Source organism: Amborella trichopoda, chromosome 8 (genome assembly GCF_054954075.1).
Source record: "Amborella trichopoda isolate Santa Cruz 75 chromosome 8, AtrichopodaSantaCruz75HAP2 v2.0, whole genome shotgun sequence".
Classification (NCBI taxonomy): Eukaryota; Viridiplantae; Streptophyta; class Magnoliopsida; order Amborellales; family Amborellaceae; genus Amborella; species Amborella trichopoda.
In genome coordinates this window covers 7026646-7044001 of record NC_142343.1, presented here as the reverse complement: position 1 = coordinate 7044001, position 17356 = coordinate 7026646, and the positions used below count along the sequence as shown (strand labels likewise).

At 35.3% G+C, this 17356-nt stretch overlaps 1 protein-coding gene and 1 long non-coding RNA gene across 3 annotated transcripts; both read right to left on the bottom strand.

Moving 5' to 3' along the window:
• Window positions 1–3168: 3168 nt before the first annotated feature.
• On the bottom strand, window positions 3169–8620 carry LOC18436187 (uncharacterized). Its single transcript, XM_088845678.1, has 3 exons — window positions 8131–8620; window positions 4822–5501; window positions 3169–3873 (listed from the first exon to the last, which is right to left on the bottom strand). Exons 1-3 carry the CDS (start codon window positions 8166–8168, stop codon window positions 3800–3802), a joined length of 792 nt encoding a protein of 263 aa, XP_088701804.1. The 5' UTR covers window positions 8169–8620; the 3' UTR covers window positions 3169–3799.
• A 2033-nt stretch (window positions 8621–10653) lies between these two features.
• Window positions 10654–13984, bottom strand: LOC148780749 (uncharacterized). Of its 2 annotated transcripts, none has more exons than XR_016039757.1 (4): window positions 13186–13984; window positions 12609–13071; window positions 12196–12357; window positions 10654–11588 (listed from the first exon to the last, which is right to left on the bottom strand). It is a non-coding gene; the product is annotated as an uncharacterized LOC148780749 (long non-coding RNA). The 2 variants fall into 2 exon arrangements; XR_016039756.1 differs by having other exon boundaries at window positions 10654–11571.
• Between the last annotated feature and the right edge of the window lie 3372 nt (window positions 13985–17356).

Sequence of the window (17356 nt, the reverse complement as noted above, 5' to 3'; positions counted from 1 at the left end):
TAAGATCTTGAAATTCACAAAAATGAATGGTCTAGATTCGTTTTTTGAAGAGGTTCATTTCGACCGTATCTAAGGTTCAAATTGAATTTTTTTTTGGGGGGGATTGATTATTGAGATGAAGAGAGTGTGTGTGCAAAATTTGGGGTCATACAAATGCTATAAACATGGTTTTCTAGAAGTGTTGTTGCATTATACTATGATACAACCGTTGCATTGGATTATTGTTCATTTTTTAATTAGATATGAAAATAGATTTTAAGGTAATCTTAAGAATTTTTTATAAACAAAATTACATGTTATGATAAAATTTGGAGCTGCGCCTTAATTGGATTGTTTAAGGTTACGACCTTATAGAAACCACACCCCTACTCATTTTTGCCCCCTTTCTTTATCTAAAAGTGTAGGGCGGTGATTTCATACAACGGTTGTATTATAGTATAATGCAACAAAACTTCTAAAAAAACCATGTTTGTGGTATTTGTGTGACCCAAAATTTTGCACTCTTTTCATTTCAATAATCAATCCAAAAAAAAATATTTCAATTTGAACCCTAGATATGGTCAAAATGAATCATTTCTAAAAACGAATTTAGACCATTCATTTGGTGAATTTCAATATCTTAACCTTTATAAACTCAAAATCATTGTTGCATGAAATCATTGCCCATCCAAATTCATATATTCTTTTAAGCAATCTGTAATTTTTGTTTAAAAAAATGTTTTAATTTAGGAAATGTATACAATGAGATCGTATCACAATCATCATTGATCGTTAGATTTGAAATCATGTGGTTAATGATGTCGTTCTTTGGGCACAAAGTACAAACAAAAATTCTCGAACGTTGTAACATTTTCATCTATTGGATTTTACATCTAATGGCTAAAAGTCATTGGAACCTCCTTGTACAAAAAATAAACGGTTGCCTCTTCAAACTGGGGCATTGAGCTTATACTATTTTAACAGCCAGTTATCCTTCATATATAAAGAATGGCTTAGAAGCGTCATTTCCTGAGCTCATTGCCAGCCAAAACCTTTCCGATGGATAGTGAAAGAGAAACAACGATCTGCAACATCCATTGTTGGAATCAATCAACAGGAAACAGGTTACATCCTACTTGGTAATAAGAAGGTACTAGTGTACTTTTCCTAAACCGAAGTGCTTGTATTACAAACTTGAGAAAAGAGCAATGATCCAATGTAACAGGTGTATTATAGTATCATGCAACGACACTTCATGAAATCCTTGCCTTCAGAAACTTTTAAACTCCAAAAATAGTTAAAATCAAGTAGATCTACAAACGTATGAAAATCTTGAAAATGAATGGTCTAGATAATGTGTTGCCAGATGCACTGTTTTTGGGACTTTAAACCTTGTTTTTTCATATTCATACATCTCAATGTCGAGATGATCAATTAAAAGGTTTTTCAACATTAAAACAACCTTTTCGATAGATTTTTGAGGTGCATCTGTAATTTTACATTTTAAGGCAACCTTATATAAACTTTTTCCATTTAGTTTTCCCCCCTAAGATGATATAAAATTTTAATTTTCTGCCTTGTTTGATCTAAGTTCTAAATACTAAGAGAAAGCACAACAAGAGAAACACACAAAAGAGAATATCAGAGAGAATGTGAATCAAGAAGTATAGATCTATACCATCAATTTTGTTATTGCTGAGGGGCATTACGAACTAAGAGAACTAAAAACACAGAGATGAGAAAATTTCTTCTATGGATGGGGTATTACGAACCAAGAGAAAACCAGAGACAGAGAGAGAGAGAGAGATTGACTCAAGTGTTTTATAAGAACCACCTATTCTGTAATGGATGGATTATGACGAAAAAATCTCATTCAATAAATAAATGTAATTCCAATCTATGAATTATGTAATGAACTGTTAAACAAACTAATTTCCAAAGGGTGAGCCTTGCATAAGGTGCCCACCTTATACTCTACAAGTAAGGCACTCCTCAAAGAAAGTTCCAGTGTCAGATACCTTACAATAGCTTGAAAATCTATGTTCAATCCTAATCGTGACATTAAACATTTCAAAAATAATGCAAAACGAATAGATCTATAAACAATATAAAATCTTAAAAATTGATGGTCTAAATAACTCATTACAAAATAAACTTCGGAATACTTTTTTCTACTAGATGTTTGAGCTCCACCTTACTTCTATATTATAAGGTTGCAAACAATAGAAATTAAAACAACCATGGAACCCAAACAGATTGATTGCTGGTAGGTGCATGTGGCCCAAGACAACCGGGACAAGGCAGACCTGTGCCCAATACAATAAGCGAACAGAGTCAGGCCCAGTTCCAGAAGCCCTAGGAAGGGGCCGAAAACCAGCTCGTGTCAGGCTGGACCTCAAAGGCCATTTGGCTGCCCAGCCCATTGATTCCCTACTAAGCTGAAAAAACATGTAATATGGGCCCATCGAGCCTTATTACTAAGGCCAGAGCCAGGCCCGTTAGGCTAATAAAACCTTAAATACAAGCCCGGCTCTTGCCCTTTGTACCCCTAGTTACCAAACAAGGGTTCAACAGCTTTCAGAGCTCAAATGTTCCATGTTTCCCAATTTTCCCAATTTTCCATAAAATCAGAAGGAAAAACTGACACTCATCTTAAGTCACGCCTAATTTCTGAGTGAGCCAACACTCCAATGTATAATCTAACAAATCCAATTTCGCAACGTTAAAGAAGAAGAATACCCTTTCAAAGGATGTACAAAATAATGCGGAATTTTCCATCGAAGAGGAAGACAAACCATAGAGGAGTTGTTCATACTTCACAGGCAATGATACAAAACTGTCTAAATATGCACCGAACCCTGACTTCTCCCAATGGGTAGGGTGCCTGTTCCAGTCCAAAATCCCTATACTTGCCCCGAACCTGACCAGGTCCTAGAACAACAACGTATTTTTTAACAAAGACTCACCTGAGTTAGACCGCTGGCTCAGCCACCGAACTCAGCCTAGTTGAACTGCTGACTAAGGCTTCCGACCCTGGGGAGCCCAAGTCCTTATTTTCAAACAGTGATTCTAAGCCAAAACCTCAACATAGAGGACAGGAGAAGAGTTCAGAGAGAGACGCGAGGAACGAAAAATCTAATAATTCGTGTGCATCATTAGAGAGTAGAACAAGAACATGTGCAGAGATCATTGCATTCACAAAGCAACATTGATGAATAATATTGATTTAGAGTACTAAACCTTACAACAATGATAAATAAAATGCATGGATGTATTATGATCATTTGATTGGCTAGAAACTAAAATAAAATAAAAAATAAAAATAACGAAAAGATCCACGTGTACCCATTTAAAACCAAACTATCACCATACTCGGTTTATTCACCGATGCAGCTGCACCATGACAGCAAACCATCAATATAATGAGGGCAGTTGTGAGAACATACAGGTGGAAGAGAAAGGTTTTTCGTATATATATAATTACACACACACACACACACACATATATATATATATATATATATATATATATATATATATATATATATATATATATATATCGCGCGAGAGAGAGAGAGAGAGAGCTTATAAGAAACTTAAGACAAGATCACGTAGAAGAGAGACTATCTCTTCTTCCTTCTAGGTTCTTCCAGGGCTTTGCCCTCCTTTCTGTTGTTTGGTTGTCATGTAGAACAGTAGAAGTGACACCATCTCTGCTCCCTTCTAGGTTCTTCAAGCTCCTCCCCCTTCTTTCTCTGGTTTAGTTGCACCTTTTACATGTTCTTCTCTCTATCTTATTTAATTGGTCATACATCCTATGCTAAAGCATGAGCATCGAGAAATACTGCTCGAATTCTTGATCAATGGTTGGTTTTTTCACACCAAGAAGCGCATCTGCAGTCAAAAGGATGGTAATTTCAAGGCAATTCCTCAAAGCTAGGGTATACTTAAGTCCAATTAGGGGTGGCAATCGGCACCCATAGAACTGAGAACTGATAGGTAGACCCAACCCGGGTCGGGTATGGGTCCAAGATTGGGACTCGACAGGTCAGATCTGAGTCCAAATCTTGGACGCGACTATATTCGGCTACGGCTCCGGGTCCATGTGGACCCAACCCGGACCCGATCTGAATTTTATTAACTTATTATATATATATATATATATATATATATATATATATATATATATAGTTATAACATTTAAATAATGCATATGCATATGAGCTTGGTCAACGAAATAAATGCAGCCACCCAATTTCACAACCAATGGTCAAGATTAATTGTGACCACCTTGTTGCCAAGGTAAATGGTCTCACTATCTTCTTTCCCTTAACATATTAATGAAATATGTGTTTAATCCACACCGTTTATTCTTTTATAAGATGAACAGTGGAGATTAATCCTGTCATAACTAGCTTGCTCTCTTTTTTTTTAGTCTCTCTCTCTCTCTCTCTCTCTCTCTCTTTATTTTTTATTTTTAGGTCGGGTCCGGGTCCCTTATAAACCATTCAAGTCCAAATCCTGGTCCAGGTCCCACTAGTCTATTTTCAGGTCAGTTCCAGGTCCGGCTAAACCCAGACTTGACCTGACCCATTACCAACCCTAAGTACAATGGACTATGGACAAACATAGGCCAACAGCGTCATCATGACAAATAAAATGGACAGTGATGGAGAGAAACTGGGATCCACCATTGGGGATCATTTCCTGCTCTGGTGGGCCTCACACTCTCTCCATGTTGTCTATCATTTCATTGGAACGTGATAACTCCAATGGACACTGGATTACTGGTAGTCTACTGATACTTCCTCCATGACAAGACTTCTAGTTTCAAAAGCTCACCTTGGTTGATGCTCCATCTTCCAGATGAGAGCAAATACAAATGAGAAGAATCATTGTCAGAAAGAACGGAACTTTCTTCTGCTTCCATATCTAAATAGTTCTCTTTGGCTGTCCGATCATTATCAGAGTACTCATAACTGGCATCATAGGGGCTTGATTCCACCATTTGCTCATCTGGGTCTAAATATTCTAATTCTAGCTGCAAATACTTGGTGTAGTTTGAGCTTGACTCACCCTTAGTTCTTTTCTCAATAGCTCTGCTTTCTAAAGAATATATGGAGTTCTTGAAAGAGTCACTAGCACTGCAACTGCCACAAGAACTTGATGGTTGATCATAAATTAGACTTCTCGAGAAATCAGTTCGGTTTAGAATCTCAGGGTTTATCGATATGGTCTCGCTCTCGTCGGCGATGCTATAGCCATCTCTAGCAAAGTCCTGTTGTTTCATCTCAGTTGGGGCTCGGGTAGGAGATTCTTGATTGGATAAGTGTTCCTTAGAGTGTAGCATGGTTGTAACATCAACCTGCTTGGTTGATCCATGACCATCTATGTCAGAGCTTGGATATTCCTCCACGAGATTGTAGGGCCTGTTCCGAAACTTGTGCTTTGACAATGGCAAGACAAGTTGTTCTTCTAACTTCCTTTTCTTGCTTGGGTCGGAGGGAGACAGCTGTTTGATGCTGTGCAATATGAAATGATGAATGTGTAAAGCGATGAAGACATAAAAAATTTCAAGGTAATGGTGGAGAGAAAGAGAGAGAGAGAGAGAGAGAGAGAGAGGTGGGAGAGGAGATGGAGAATCGTTAATGATGTAATTGATATACTCAAACGTGCAAATGGCCAAAAAACCTATCACCAAAGAGCAATTGCCATGAGAGAAGGGGCATGGGATTTTTGTGATATCTAATATGTGATTCCCAACGTGGTCTGGTGATAGTATACCTATGGATACTTGACGAGGACCTCTTAATGCATTGTCCATACAAAATATTAAGAATAATACAATAAATGCACAGAAGCTATGAATAAAAGGTCAATCCACTCCTTGCAACTTTAGAATTATTCATTCTTGGACAAGAAAGACCAGTCCTTCCTATCAGCTTCTGAGTGCGCAATAAAATCGTCTTTCTTCTGACAACTACACATTAAAACCCTTATTAAAACCCTTATTTGTATCAGATCTAGTAGTAAATGGGTTCTATCAACCATCAGTTTTGAATATATCAGGGTTCTGGTTGCGATATTTGAGGTGGTAACAAAGTCTAGAATGTGTTCAATAAAGTTCACCAAAGTTTTCTCTCTCCCTCCCTCACTCTTTAACACCTAACTGTAGCACCAGAGCTATGATGCCCAAACCCTTTTAGTTATAGGGCATTAACAAGTACGCAAATAATTCAAGAAAATGAAGGCACCCCTTTCCTCTACAGTTAATTATAAATTGTTAAAGAATTTTTGTAGTGATGTTTAGGATTTTCATAGTGATGTTTAGGGTATACATCATCACCTTTTACTTATTTTACTAACTATATTACATTTCTAAATGATTCTGCAGAATTTCTTTTGTAAGTAATTTCTACATGATCCAGTAAATATGCATGTCACATAAGACATGCTATAAGTTCTAATTACTTCAAAGGGTCATTATTTCACTCAAAGAGTACTGCTCAAGGACAATGGAACCAGAGAGACACAATGAACATATTTTTAAAGGACAATTACAATTTTGAAAAAAAAATTGTGATAAAGTCATTCACATTGTGCCCATCATTAAATATCAACACAAAATTGCCAGGAGTTTGTTATTAATTACGGCTATGGTTAGTTACCCTCAATTTACTAATGAGAAATTCTTAAAAGACTTGAAACTTTCCCTACTAGATCGTATCGATACTTCATCCAAAAAAGAAAAACCTTATGTATAATCTTCTTTTCATAGTTAAGGTCTTATATGAACAGAGACATCAAAATGGATACATGTAAAGTCAACCAAGGCTATGGCTCCACAATAAGACAAATGCTATGCAGCGAGGGAAGTCTTAAGTTCATAATTATCTTGCAGACCAAGCCAATTCACCCAAAAGAAGAAAGACCTTCATAGAGTGCAGAAGCCCACCAAGGTAACCTGTCAAGATCATAATTTAGGTTTCGTCTACAAATAAGTTACTATCCCCCTAGACATACAATCCCTCTTTCCTTAGGAAGAACAACGTTGGCTCCAATTGATTTCATATGACAAACCTCAAAAGAATTTATAAGTTGAAAGTATGGACTGGTAGTAGAAATGCAAATACTAAAACTCCAAAAAAGGAAGCACACTACAACCCTTGTGGAGCAACCTAAATTATGAGTCATCTCAGAAATGATACTTAATTTAATCAGTTCAGCAACTCAATTTTAAAATGGATTTTGCTCAGATCACTTCAGAACTATTTACCTCGAGATCACTCATGTTTAAGGAATTTTATGTGAATTTGTTCAGATAATTCGACTTTTTTTTTTTTTTTTAACAACGCCTGGTCTAACTTTGTTTGAAGTTTGATTCTCGATGGAAATAAAGCTTGGACTTAAAATGTATAATCTTTTCCAATGGAGTACTGATCCTTTCCACAAATGGTAATCCAGATGGTACTAAATTTCTAATTTAAATAAGAAATTATGTTACCCCTATTTAATGACCTTGCCTTAAAGCAGCCAGTCTGTTATGGATTGGCTTAGATGTCCTATTAGTGGAAAAGCAAGGGTATAATACATATGCATACTGCATTCAAACTCCAGTATATAAGAATTAAAAACAAAACCAAATATTAAGCTCAAAAGCCCAGTTTCTAAGGGGAAATCAAGACTCAAGAATACTGAATCTGTCCCTCAAAGCACATCAAATCCCAAGCAAATAGCAAAAATGATAATTAACATTCCACTTTTGAGCAACACTCACGAATCATGCAACATGTACTAAGGCCTCATTTTTATTTATGTTGCACAATCAAAATTAGGGCATTTGATTTCTTTCTGCAATTATACGAGATTTACAGGATGAGTTTTGGTTTTTTGGTAAAAATGAATGAGTTTCTAGTAGTACCAGTAAACCCTGAAAACCCAAAATACAGAAAAATTACGAAAATAGGAAAATGAAAAGGAGGAACATTAAGAACGCCATATAATGATTCAGAGCTATCTTCAAAAGAAAGGGCCTCATATTGTAGTTTATTCTAGGAAATATAAACGGAAAATAAAGAGATCAAAGACGAAAAAGGAAGGAAACAACGGATTTTTTATAAATGGACGAAAATTAAAACGCAAGAAAAATACCTGTAAAAATGAGTTGGGTTCTCCTTGTATTCCTCCATTTTTACTGGAAATCAGTGCTTAAGCTCAGCTTCCTCTTCCTTCTGGACCCATTTTCGAGAGATCACCAAACCCAACAAAAAATGGGAAACATATATTTCATCTATGTAAATGCTGACATAGCAGTACTCCACGTGAGTCAGTCCAGGTTTGCTGTCTACTCATATCTCTCTCTCTCTCCTCCCATATCGAATAACCATGCCCCCTCTCTTCTCCCCATCTCTATCTGCACGTGGTTATGTCATGTTCGGACTTGGGCCTATATAACCATATCTTTACTCGTCCACTGGACCACTATCCATTCGTCGCCTCTGACCCACTACCTATCATCGTTATCCTCTCTGCTTCACTTCCCATGTCGCTCCAATTCCGAGTTCCAAAAACCGGCCTCCGTTCCGAAAGACCGATAAATTATCCAGTTCAATCGGGTGAGTCGCAGAAAACAATTAAGAAAATATCAGAAAAATGTAAAACACCGTGAAAAGTATATTTAACGTATGGTTAACTAAAGCACATCCAAATAAAATTAAGAGAAATTATCACAAATATATCTAAATTTTAGTTTAATTAAAAAAAAAAAAAAAAACCCAATTTTCATAAATTTCATCTACATTTTTTTCCTCACTATTAGCTCTTTTTTTTTTTTGGGTAAAAATAACATTCACAAATATACCTAAATTTTAGCTTAATCGAAAAAAAAAACCAACTTTCATAAACCACGTCTACATCATTTTTCCTCATTTTTTATTTTTTTTTTTTTGACAAAAATAAGTTTTAGATTTATTTATATTGTTGCATAAATAAGTTTTAGATTTATTTAATGGTTGGTCATCAAAATATTGTTTTTCTATAGTACTTTATGTAGTGGGGTTGGCCATTGTAATTTTATTTAGATTGTGACATCTATATGCAATCTAATGTCCCTTTATAATGCAACATCCTCATTATATATAAGTATTTTGAAACTTCTCAACCATATTTTATATTTGTTTCCATCTGAAATTTCTATACAACAATAATGGGTGACAACAGAGTGAAAATTAAGGGTTAAGCTCATGGGAACATTTTCAAAGAAGATGACCATGTCCCTAGAATGGCGTGGCGTGCTTACACCGAAGGCCCAAGAGGTAATAGACATGAGGAGAGATAAGTCCAGATTCCTTCATACTGTTATATGGGCACATGGTGATATGTATGAGATCAATGCGAATAAGAAATATGTTGTTAATCTGGCAACACATATATGCAGTTGTCGGGTGTGGTAGGCTACTGGGTTGTTGTGCAGTCAAGCGATCGTCGCTGTAGATCATAGGCATCAAAATATTATAGAGTTTTATGATGTTTATTTCACAGTTGAAATGTACTATATACCATATTCCCTTCCCTTCAACCTAATGCCTGATGCACTAGAGTTGTCAAATATTGTCTATACAACAGTAATGCCGCCAACTGCAAGGCGAACCGTAGGTCGGTCAAAAAAACGACGTAGACAAACAAAATACAAAAAGATTAGGCATCTTAAGTGTAGCCGATGCGAGGTCGTGGGTCATAACCGGAAGACATGTAAATCAAGTATATGACATAATGTAAAGAGGTCATTATTGCCAGTTCATCTTTTTTTTGAATTTGTAAAGAGGCCAGTGCGTGCTGATATGACTTTTTGGTTCAATCAATGAAATATCTAAAGTTGTTGATTTTGATGAGTGCTTGTTCAATTTTTAAAAAGTATGTGATCAAGCTTATTCAATTCTATGTGTTGTTTAGATCACTTAGGTTCAATTTTTATGTAATGTGGTATATGTGATTGTTTATAGAAGTGGACTTAATGTAATGTAGTATGTGATTTCATATTTTTTAAGAAATAAATGTGAAAATAAAATTGACATATTTACGCTAAAAATGTAAAATAAAATGTGGGTATTGTAATGCTCATGGACATATTTACGGTAATTCTTTTACAGTAAAGAATTGTTAGAGCATTACGGTACCCAAAAGGCCATAATGTTTAAAACTCCACAACTATTCCAGAGGGTTTTAGTGCATTACAGTCTTTTGGATACTATAATGATCTTGGACGTCTTCACGGTAAAACAATTATCGCAATAACTATTACGGTAATTGTTTTACCATAAAGAATTGTTAGAGCATTACAATACCCAAACGGACGTAATGCTCTAAAACTCCACAACTGTTCCATAGGGTTTTAGAGCATCATGGTCTTTTGGTTACCGCCCTTGGACATCTTTACCGTAAAAAAATTATCGTAATTTGCGGTAATTCTGTTACCATAAAGAATTGTTAGAACATTACAGTACGCAAAAGGTCGTAATGCTCCAAAACACCACATCTATTCCTGAGGGTTTTGGAGCATTACAGTCTTTTGGATACCGTAATGCTCTTGAACATATTTATGGTAAAAAAAATTACTATAATAAGTGTTATGGTAATTCTTTTACCGTAAAGAATTGTTAGAGCATTACGGTACCCAAAAGACTGTAAGCTCCAAAACTCCACCAGAGGGTTTTAGAGCATTACGGTCTTTTGGATACCGTAATGCTCATGGACATCTTTACGGTAAAAAAATTACCATAATAAGTGTTACGATAATTCTTTTACTGTAAAGAATTGTTAAAGCATTACGGTACCCAAAAGACTGTATTGCTCTGTCTTATCACATATAAGCTATACACATTTCATTAAACTTTGGTACCAACCATTTTACGTATGCATATATCCTAAACATCTGCATTTGGTTGAACACAATGATACAATGATGGCTTTTTGCTTTCCAATGATACAAGACAAAGACAAATAATGAAAACTGGTGGAGTAGTGCATATCATCCATATATCCAATCAATCCACATGTAAAGTTATGAGATATTAAAATAAAACGAATTATCGTTGGTGACACGTCCAAGCTATCATAGGTTATTATTCCAATAAAACACAAATATACAAATAACACAAAATATTGATATTTCAACTTTAATAAATATCACACATATCACAAAAAAACAGTATAGGCACTACTGGCCCCTTTACAACAAAAAAACATATTATCATGAATGCTTTCCTCGTACTGGTAACTTCTCAGCCCACTGTGACAACTGTAATTCTGTATTTGAATTGCTCTCCTCCCGTCTTACCACACGAGGACAAAACTATTATTGAGGCTCCTCTGGTTGAATCGGTGTGAGGATGAGTTGTGTATTACTTGGCCCTTCATCTGGTCGAGAAGGAAGTCATACTGGTGGTACGTTATCTTCCATCTCATCATCCAACTCCAATTCCTCGTATGCATCCTCATCCCCTGCAGCTTCTAGGTCATAAATTTTCAGCAATTCTAATGTTTCCCCAACTAGGTCCCAATTCCTTGAATGATAACCTTCACGTACAAGTTGAGCTGCATGGTTGATGTCCCTAGGTTGCATTAAATTATGGAAATAGATTGTTGAGACTTCTATAATTAAAATGTCGTGAATAAAACAACAATGGTTCTCAAATATTATTATCATTGTATCTTCATCATTATAACCTCGAGGTGTATATTTAGAGTGACGTTTTCTAAATGGATTATGGATTCATTAGCTTGTACCACTAAATGTATTCTTGTGTCGGCTTCCCATTGAACATATCTTCATCTATCTAACAAATATAATTTAACTTATTCGTCCATATATCAATTTTACTTCGAAGCTTATCTGGCTAGTTGTCAGTCATCTTCTCCCTTCTCTCCTTCCTCTCCCACTGCAAGGGATCAGTCGGCATCGCTTGGTGAAGTCCAAACTGCCGGAGTACATGATCTGACATGTACACATATGAGGTATGTGTGATACAAAGCAGTCTGACGGACAACAGGCCCATAATCTCTATCGTTTTTAATTTATTCTCCGAAGTCATGATAATCATCGTATGGGGTTCATATCACCCATAACAAAAAAATGACAAATTTTAAGTTAAATAACTTGCACCAAATATTAATTAAAATATAAATAAATAAAATCAATGATAAATATTCTATACTAACATCATTTATCCACGTGTTATCAATCTCCTGTCGCCCCTCGAGACTGAAGTTGTGAGCGTTATCCCATTCTTTGTGAGGGGCCCACTTGAGGGATTCAGGTTACACTGCCTTTATTTCTTTAGTAATTGGATGCAATAATTTGAAGTGCTCGTATGCCCAGCACTGAAATGCATATATATAACAATTAGAATTACAACAAAAAATATCTATCAAACTTTTAAAAAAATTATCAAAACATTAATATATTAGTATTGCCAATAAAATAGTGGTTGATCCACTTAGGTGTTGATGACCAGGATGAACAACTTTTGACAAGCCCCGAAACAAAAAAGCTAGGGCAGTTGCACCCCATGCATACTGACCAGCTACTTCCATATCCTAAAAAAGTTGTAAATATATAGTAGGCACTATACCATCTTTGGAATCCACAAATATTATGTAGCCGACTAGATATAGGAGGCAGGCACGAGTGTATCGTAGAAGGGTGGTGCAATTATAGTTAGGTGGCAGCCACTTAAAAGTGCTCATCAACCATGTCAACCAGATAATAGAATGCATACGACCAGGTGGCAGCTGTCCTATCATGCAGATTATATAATCCCTGTAGTTCTCTACTCTCCGCAACGTTACAACTATACCAGTCACCTTTAACCGAAGAATTTTCTATGCATCTTCAAGAGTATGCATCATCTCTCTGACGTCTATATTGAAGTGTCCGATGTTTGTCTCTACGCATCACCTCTCGATAATAGTAGATAATGTGTCACAGTCGTGGTGAGTCATCCATACCATGGTCAGAGGTTACGATCTTGATCATCGATTTGATCATTGTTTGTTAAAAGCCACAAAGAAGCTGCATTGGGCTTCTCATCAACTCTGAGGGGATTTTTCCGATCATGAAATGGAGTTTGTGATTTCATATATTAAAATAAATAAATTGATTAATTAACATGATAGATAAAAAACATAATTTGAAACAATTGTACATACATCTCCTTCCTAAATCTTATGTGATATATGTTCTCTTTGTCTATTTAGCAATGTCGAAATCTCAAAACCTCTAGGGAAGGGTGCATCTTCTGCCACGATTCCTGTTAAGAAAACCATCATAATCAACAAACTCATGGTTAATAGACTACTATTAGTCTATCAAACACCTGACCATTGACATTCAAAGTAAAAAAACAATATAAAAAAGAACTATTAGTCTATCAGACATCTGACCAAGGATAAGCAACAATTTTGCATGCTTGCAAACCTGATCAAATTTTAGCTACAATATTGTTTAACATTCAAATTTTCTTTGGATCCAATTTAGAAGAAGTATATTAATATGCAACATCTTTTAATCAACATGATTTGAAAATGTAGAACTCATTAAAGTTGTTACTGGATCATAATTTGCATTCAAATTGGGACTCACATTTAAATTATCATATCACTCATTTTATTCAATTTATGAATTGGATGAGTCAATATCTCTAGTGAATATCATTGGTTCAGAAGTTGGAATAGAAATATTCTACTTATTAACAGATAAAAAAGATTGTATGTGTGAATCAAATAGGTTTAATCACAGTTTTTACGAACAGCTGACTGAACTCTTTTGGTACAAGTGAATCAAGTAGGTTTCATCACAGTCATTACTACACAAAACGTAAAAGAGCATAAGCCCTAGGTGTGAGTACATATCTTGAATTTGGTTGTCTCAAACGATGAAGATATAAATCCCCAACCATTGCATACATGAAAAATGAATGCGAGAAAATTAGAATAAAGTATATAAAAAAAAAAAACACAATGTTGAACAAGTTCAAATAAAAGAATATTAGAATATAGAAACAATACAATCATCAGCACACCATCACATGGTAGGCTTGAAATGTGGAATCAAAAAATAAACATACAACCTCAACATAACTTTGGAGAAAAATTTCTACCACAAAGATTTGATGAGGTAACGGAAATGAGGGAGAGAGACCCGTGAGATATTGAGCACCACAAATCTTGAGGTTGAGAGGCATACCACAGTAAAATCAGAACCGTAAAAGCAAAAATGTCTTGGGGTTAGGGTATATAACATGCGAAAGTATTATGGCCTTTCGATAGCTATAATAAAAATTAAACTTCTTACGAAAAAAAGAATACCGTAAGTATTACGATACTTAAATTATCATAATATTACTTCAAGTTATTACGGTATTTGAAGTACCATATAACTTGCGATATGTATTACGGTAAAACAACTACCGTGAATGTTATTTTCGTAAAAAAAAAAAATCTGAAAATGAGGAAAAAGGATGTCGACAAGGTTTATGAAAGTTGGGGGTTTTTTCCAATTAAGTTAAAATTTAGGTATATTTGTGATAATTTTTTTAAAATTAAAAATTAGTAAAACAAATAGATTTTAAAAAAATGGTGCGGTTTGTATAGAGCCTAGGCTCTAAACAATCAAATTAGAGCCTACCTTCAAATAGTGTCGAGAAATGTGGTTTCAATATTGGAAATCTTTGTGATAGCCTTAAAATATAATTTCATATTTATTTATAAAGTTTAAAACTTCAAAAATAGTGTAGATTGACAGATCTATGAATACTTGAAAGTCTTGAAATTGACGATCGTAAAATGCATCACAAAATACGCTATTTTCATAACTTCGAAATCCACTTTTATCTCTTATTCTTGCATCTTGATGTCGATTTGATCAATTTGAAGATATTTGGGTATCAAAACAACCTCTTCTAGTGAAATTTTTGATGTAGGCTCAAATTTGATTGTTTAGAGCCTCAGCTCTATATAACTTCTCTTCAAAAAATCAATTTGTTTTCATATATATTTTTAAATTCTTTTAAAAAAGACAAAAAAATATAATTTATGGCGAAAAAAACTTTCTAATCTTTGCGAGAATGATAAAAAAAACATTGAAAAAATCATTACAAACAAATCCTTTATTTTTTGAGATTTTTTTTTTATTATTGTGAATTTTGTTTAAATACTAGCCGATCACCGAATCAGACTAAAACTGGAATTGGTCCGTGCCCTATCCTGATTTACTCGACCGGTTCCAAGTTGTTTTTAAGTAATTAAAAATCTTACGTAAACATGCACCAGTCGGGAATCGAACCCGATCTACTCGGCTGGTTCAAGTTTAACGGGCCGAGTTTGCGAACGCTTCTAGAATTAATCTCTCTCTCCTCTGGCGCACCTCTCCTCTCTCTCATTGTCGTCTCCTCTGCGTATAGCATTTGCACTGCAATTAATTTTTCTCTGGTCTGATGCGAGGTTAACAAACGAAACACCTTCTCTCTCATATGGAAACTACCCGTCTCCACGAATTTTATATTCCATATTTTGACGTGGATAAAGCTATCCAATGGAGAATCTTCTTTTTTCGCCACAACTAGCTTTCTACCCTACTGTGCGCGGGCATTTTCATTCGAGTATGTTTAGCATTCTCTCTTCGAAGGGATGCAGTTTTTATAGGGCTTAGACTTTACGAAAACAAAATAAAGCCTCACCTCAAATCTCCGTTTCGAAAGCACTTTCGACATCGCATATATTCATGATGGCTCTAAAATTAATTCCCAATACCAAAAATAAAATTAGAAACTTTGAAAATGTATAGATCCTTCCGATCTGTGAACATATATTTTAAGGTAAAATAAACAGTCTAGATAATTTGTTATAATATATATTATTATTAAATCTTGAAATCCTAATTTTTTTTTACAATCATAATATTCAAGCCAAGATGATCAATTTAATAGTTTTCCAATGCTTCAATTATAATTTTGGATGAGTTATGAGGTGAGGTTTTACCAAACTATTTTCCCCTAAGATTTCATCGTATGAGGGAAATCGCCTCCATGCCTTTCTTTTGAACGAGTATTTGAATAGGTAAAACATATTCAATTTATTTTGCGAAAAGATATTATGCTCCAACGAGAGTATACTGTCCATTTACTCCCTCTAATAAAACCCCACCTATATTTAACTATAGAACCCCAAAATTTGGGGATGTAACCTCCTTAAATCATTGATTAACCTCAATAAAAAAAAGCTCCTAATAGACACTCTATATACTTGGAGAATAGAAGTACAGTATGCTTCTGAGAGAGCATTCTATACACCGACTAAGGGAGTAGAAGTAAACTACGCCTCATGAGGGAGCATTGTATACATGCTCTTAGGCTGGGCCAATTTAACCTCCTACCAACTCGAAGAACATTCTAAGTCTGGCCGTGATATTCCAGTTGCAATCGGAGGTTATCTAGGTCATGAAACTAAAATTTTTTTGGGGTTTTTGTGTTGTTCAATATGGATCTGGATCAAATGGGCACATTCCGATCAAAGTCGTTATTTCTTGGTAATTTTGGGGTAGATTTTGCAGGGATTGTGGATTATAGGTATGGTGTACTAAGATTGTATGGTTCCAATAGTTCCAAGGTTTCAAGGTTTTAGGATGAAGTTTCTATGAGGCCTAGACTTAAACTCTATAGACAGGCCCGGACTCACCAAATCCTGCACGGCGCCACTAAAAAAACCATTATTTTGCCAAAACTTGCATGAGTCTCTTGATCTCCAAGATTCACCATGGTAAGTGCAAACTTTAAGTAGGAAAAGTATAGGGACCCACCCTCACAAAGTCCTGTGCGGCCCAACCGAAAAACCATCCTTTCACAAAAGCCTGCATTCCGACTCCCTTGATCTCAAATATTAAAACCGTGAAAAAAAAAAGGGGATGTAACCTCCTTAAATCATTGATTAACCTCAATAAAAAAAAGCTCCTAATAGACACTCTATATACTTGGAGAATAGAAGTACAGTATGCTTCTGAGAGAGCATTCTATACACCGACTAAGGGAGTAGAAGTAAACTACGCCTCATGAGGGAGCATTGTATACATGCTCTTAGGCTGGGCCAATTTAACCTCCTACCAACTCGAAGAACATTCTAAGTCTGGCCGTGATATTCCAGTTGCAATCGGAGGTTATCTAGGTCATGAAACTAAAATTTTTTTGGGGTTTTTGTGTTGTTCAATATGGATCTGGATCAAATGGGCACATTCCGATCAAAGTCGTTATTTCTTGGTAATTTTGGGGTAGATTTTGCAGGGATTGTGGATTATAGGTATGGTGTACTAAGATTGTATGGTTCCAAT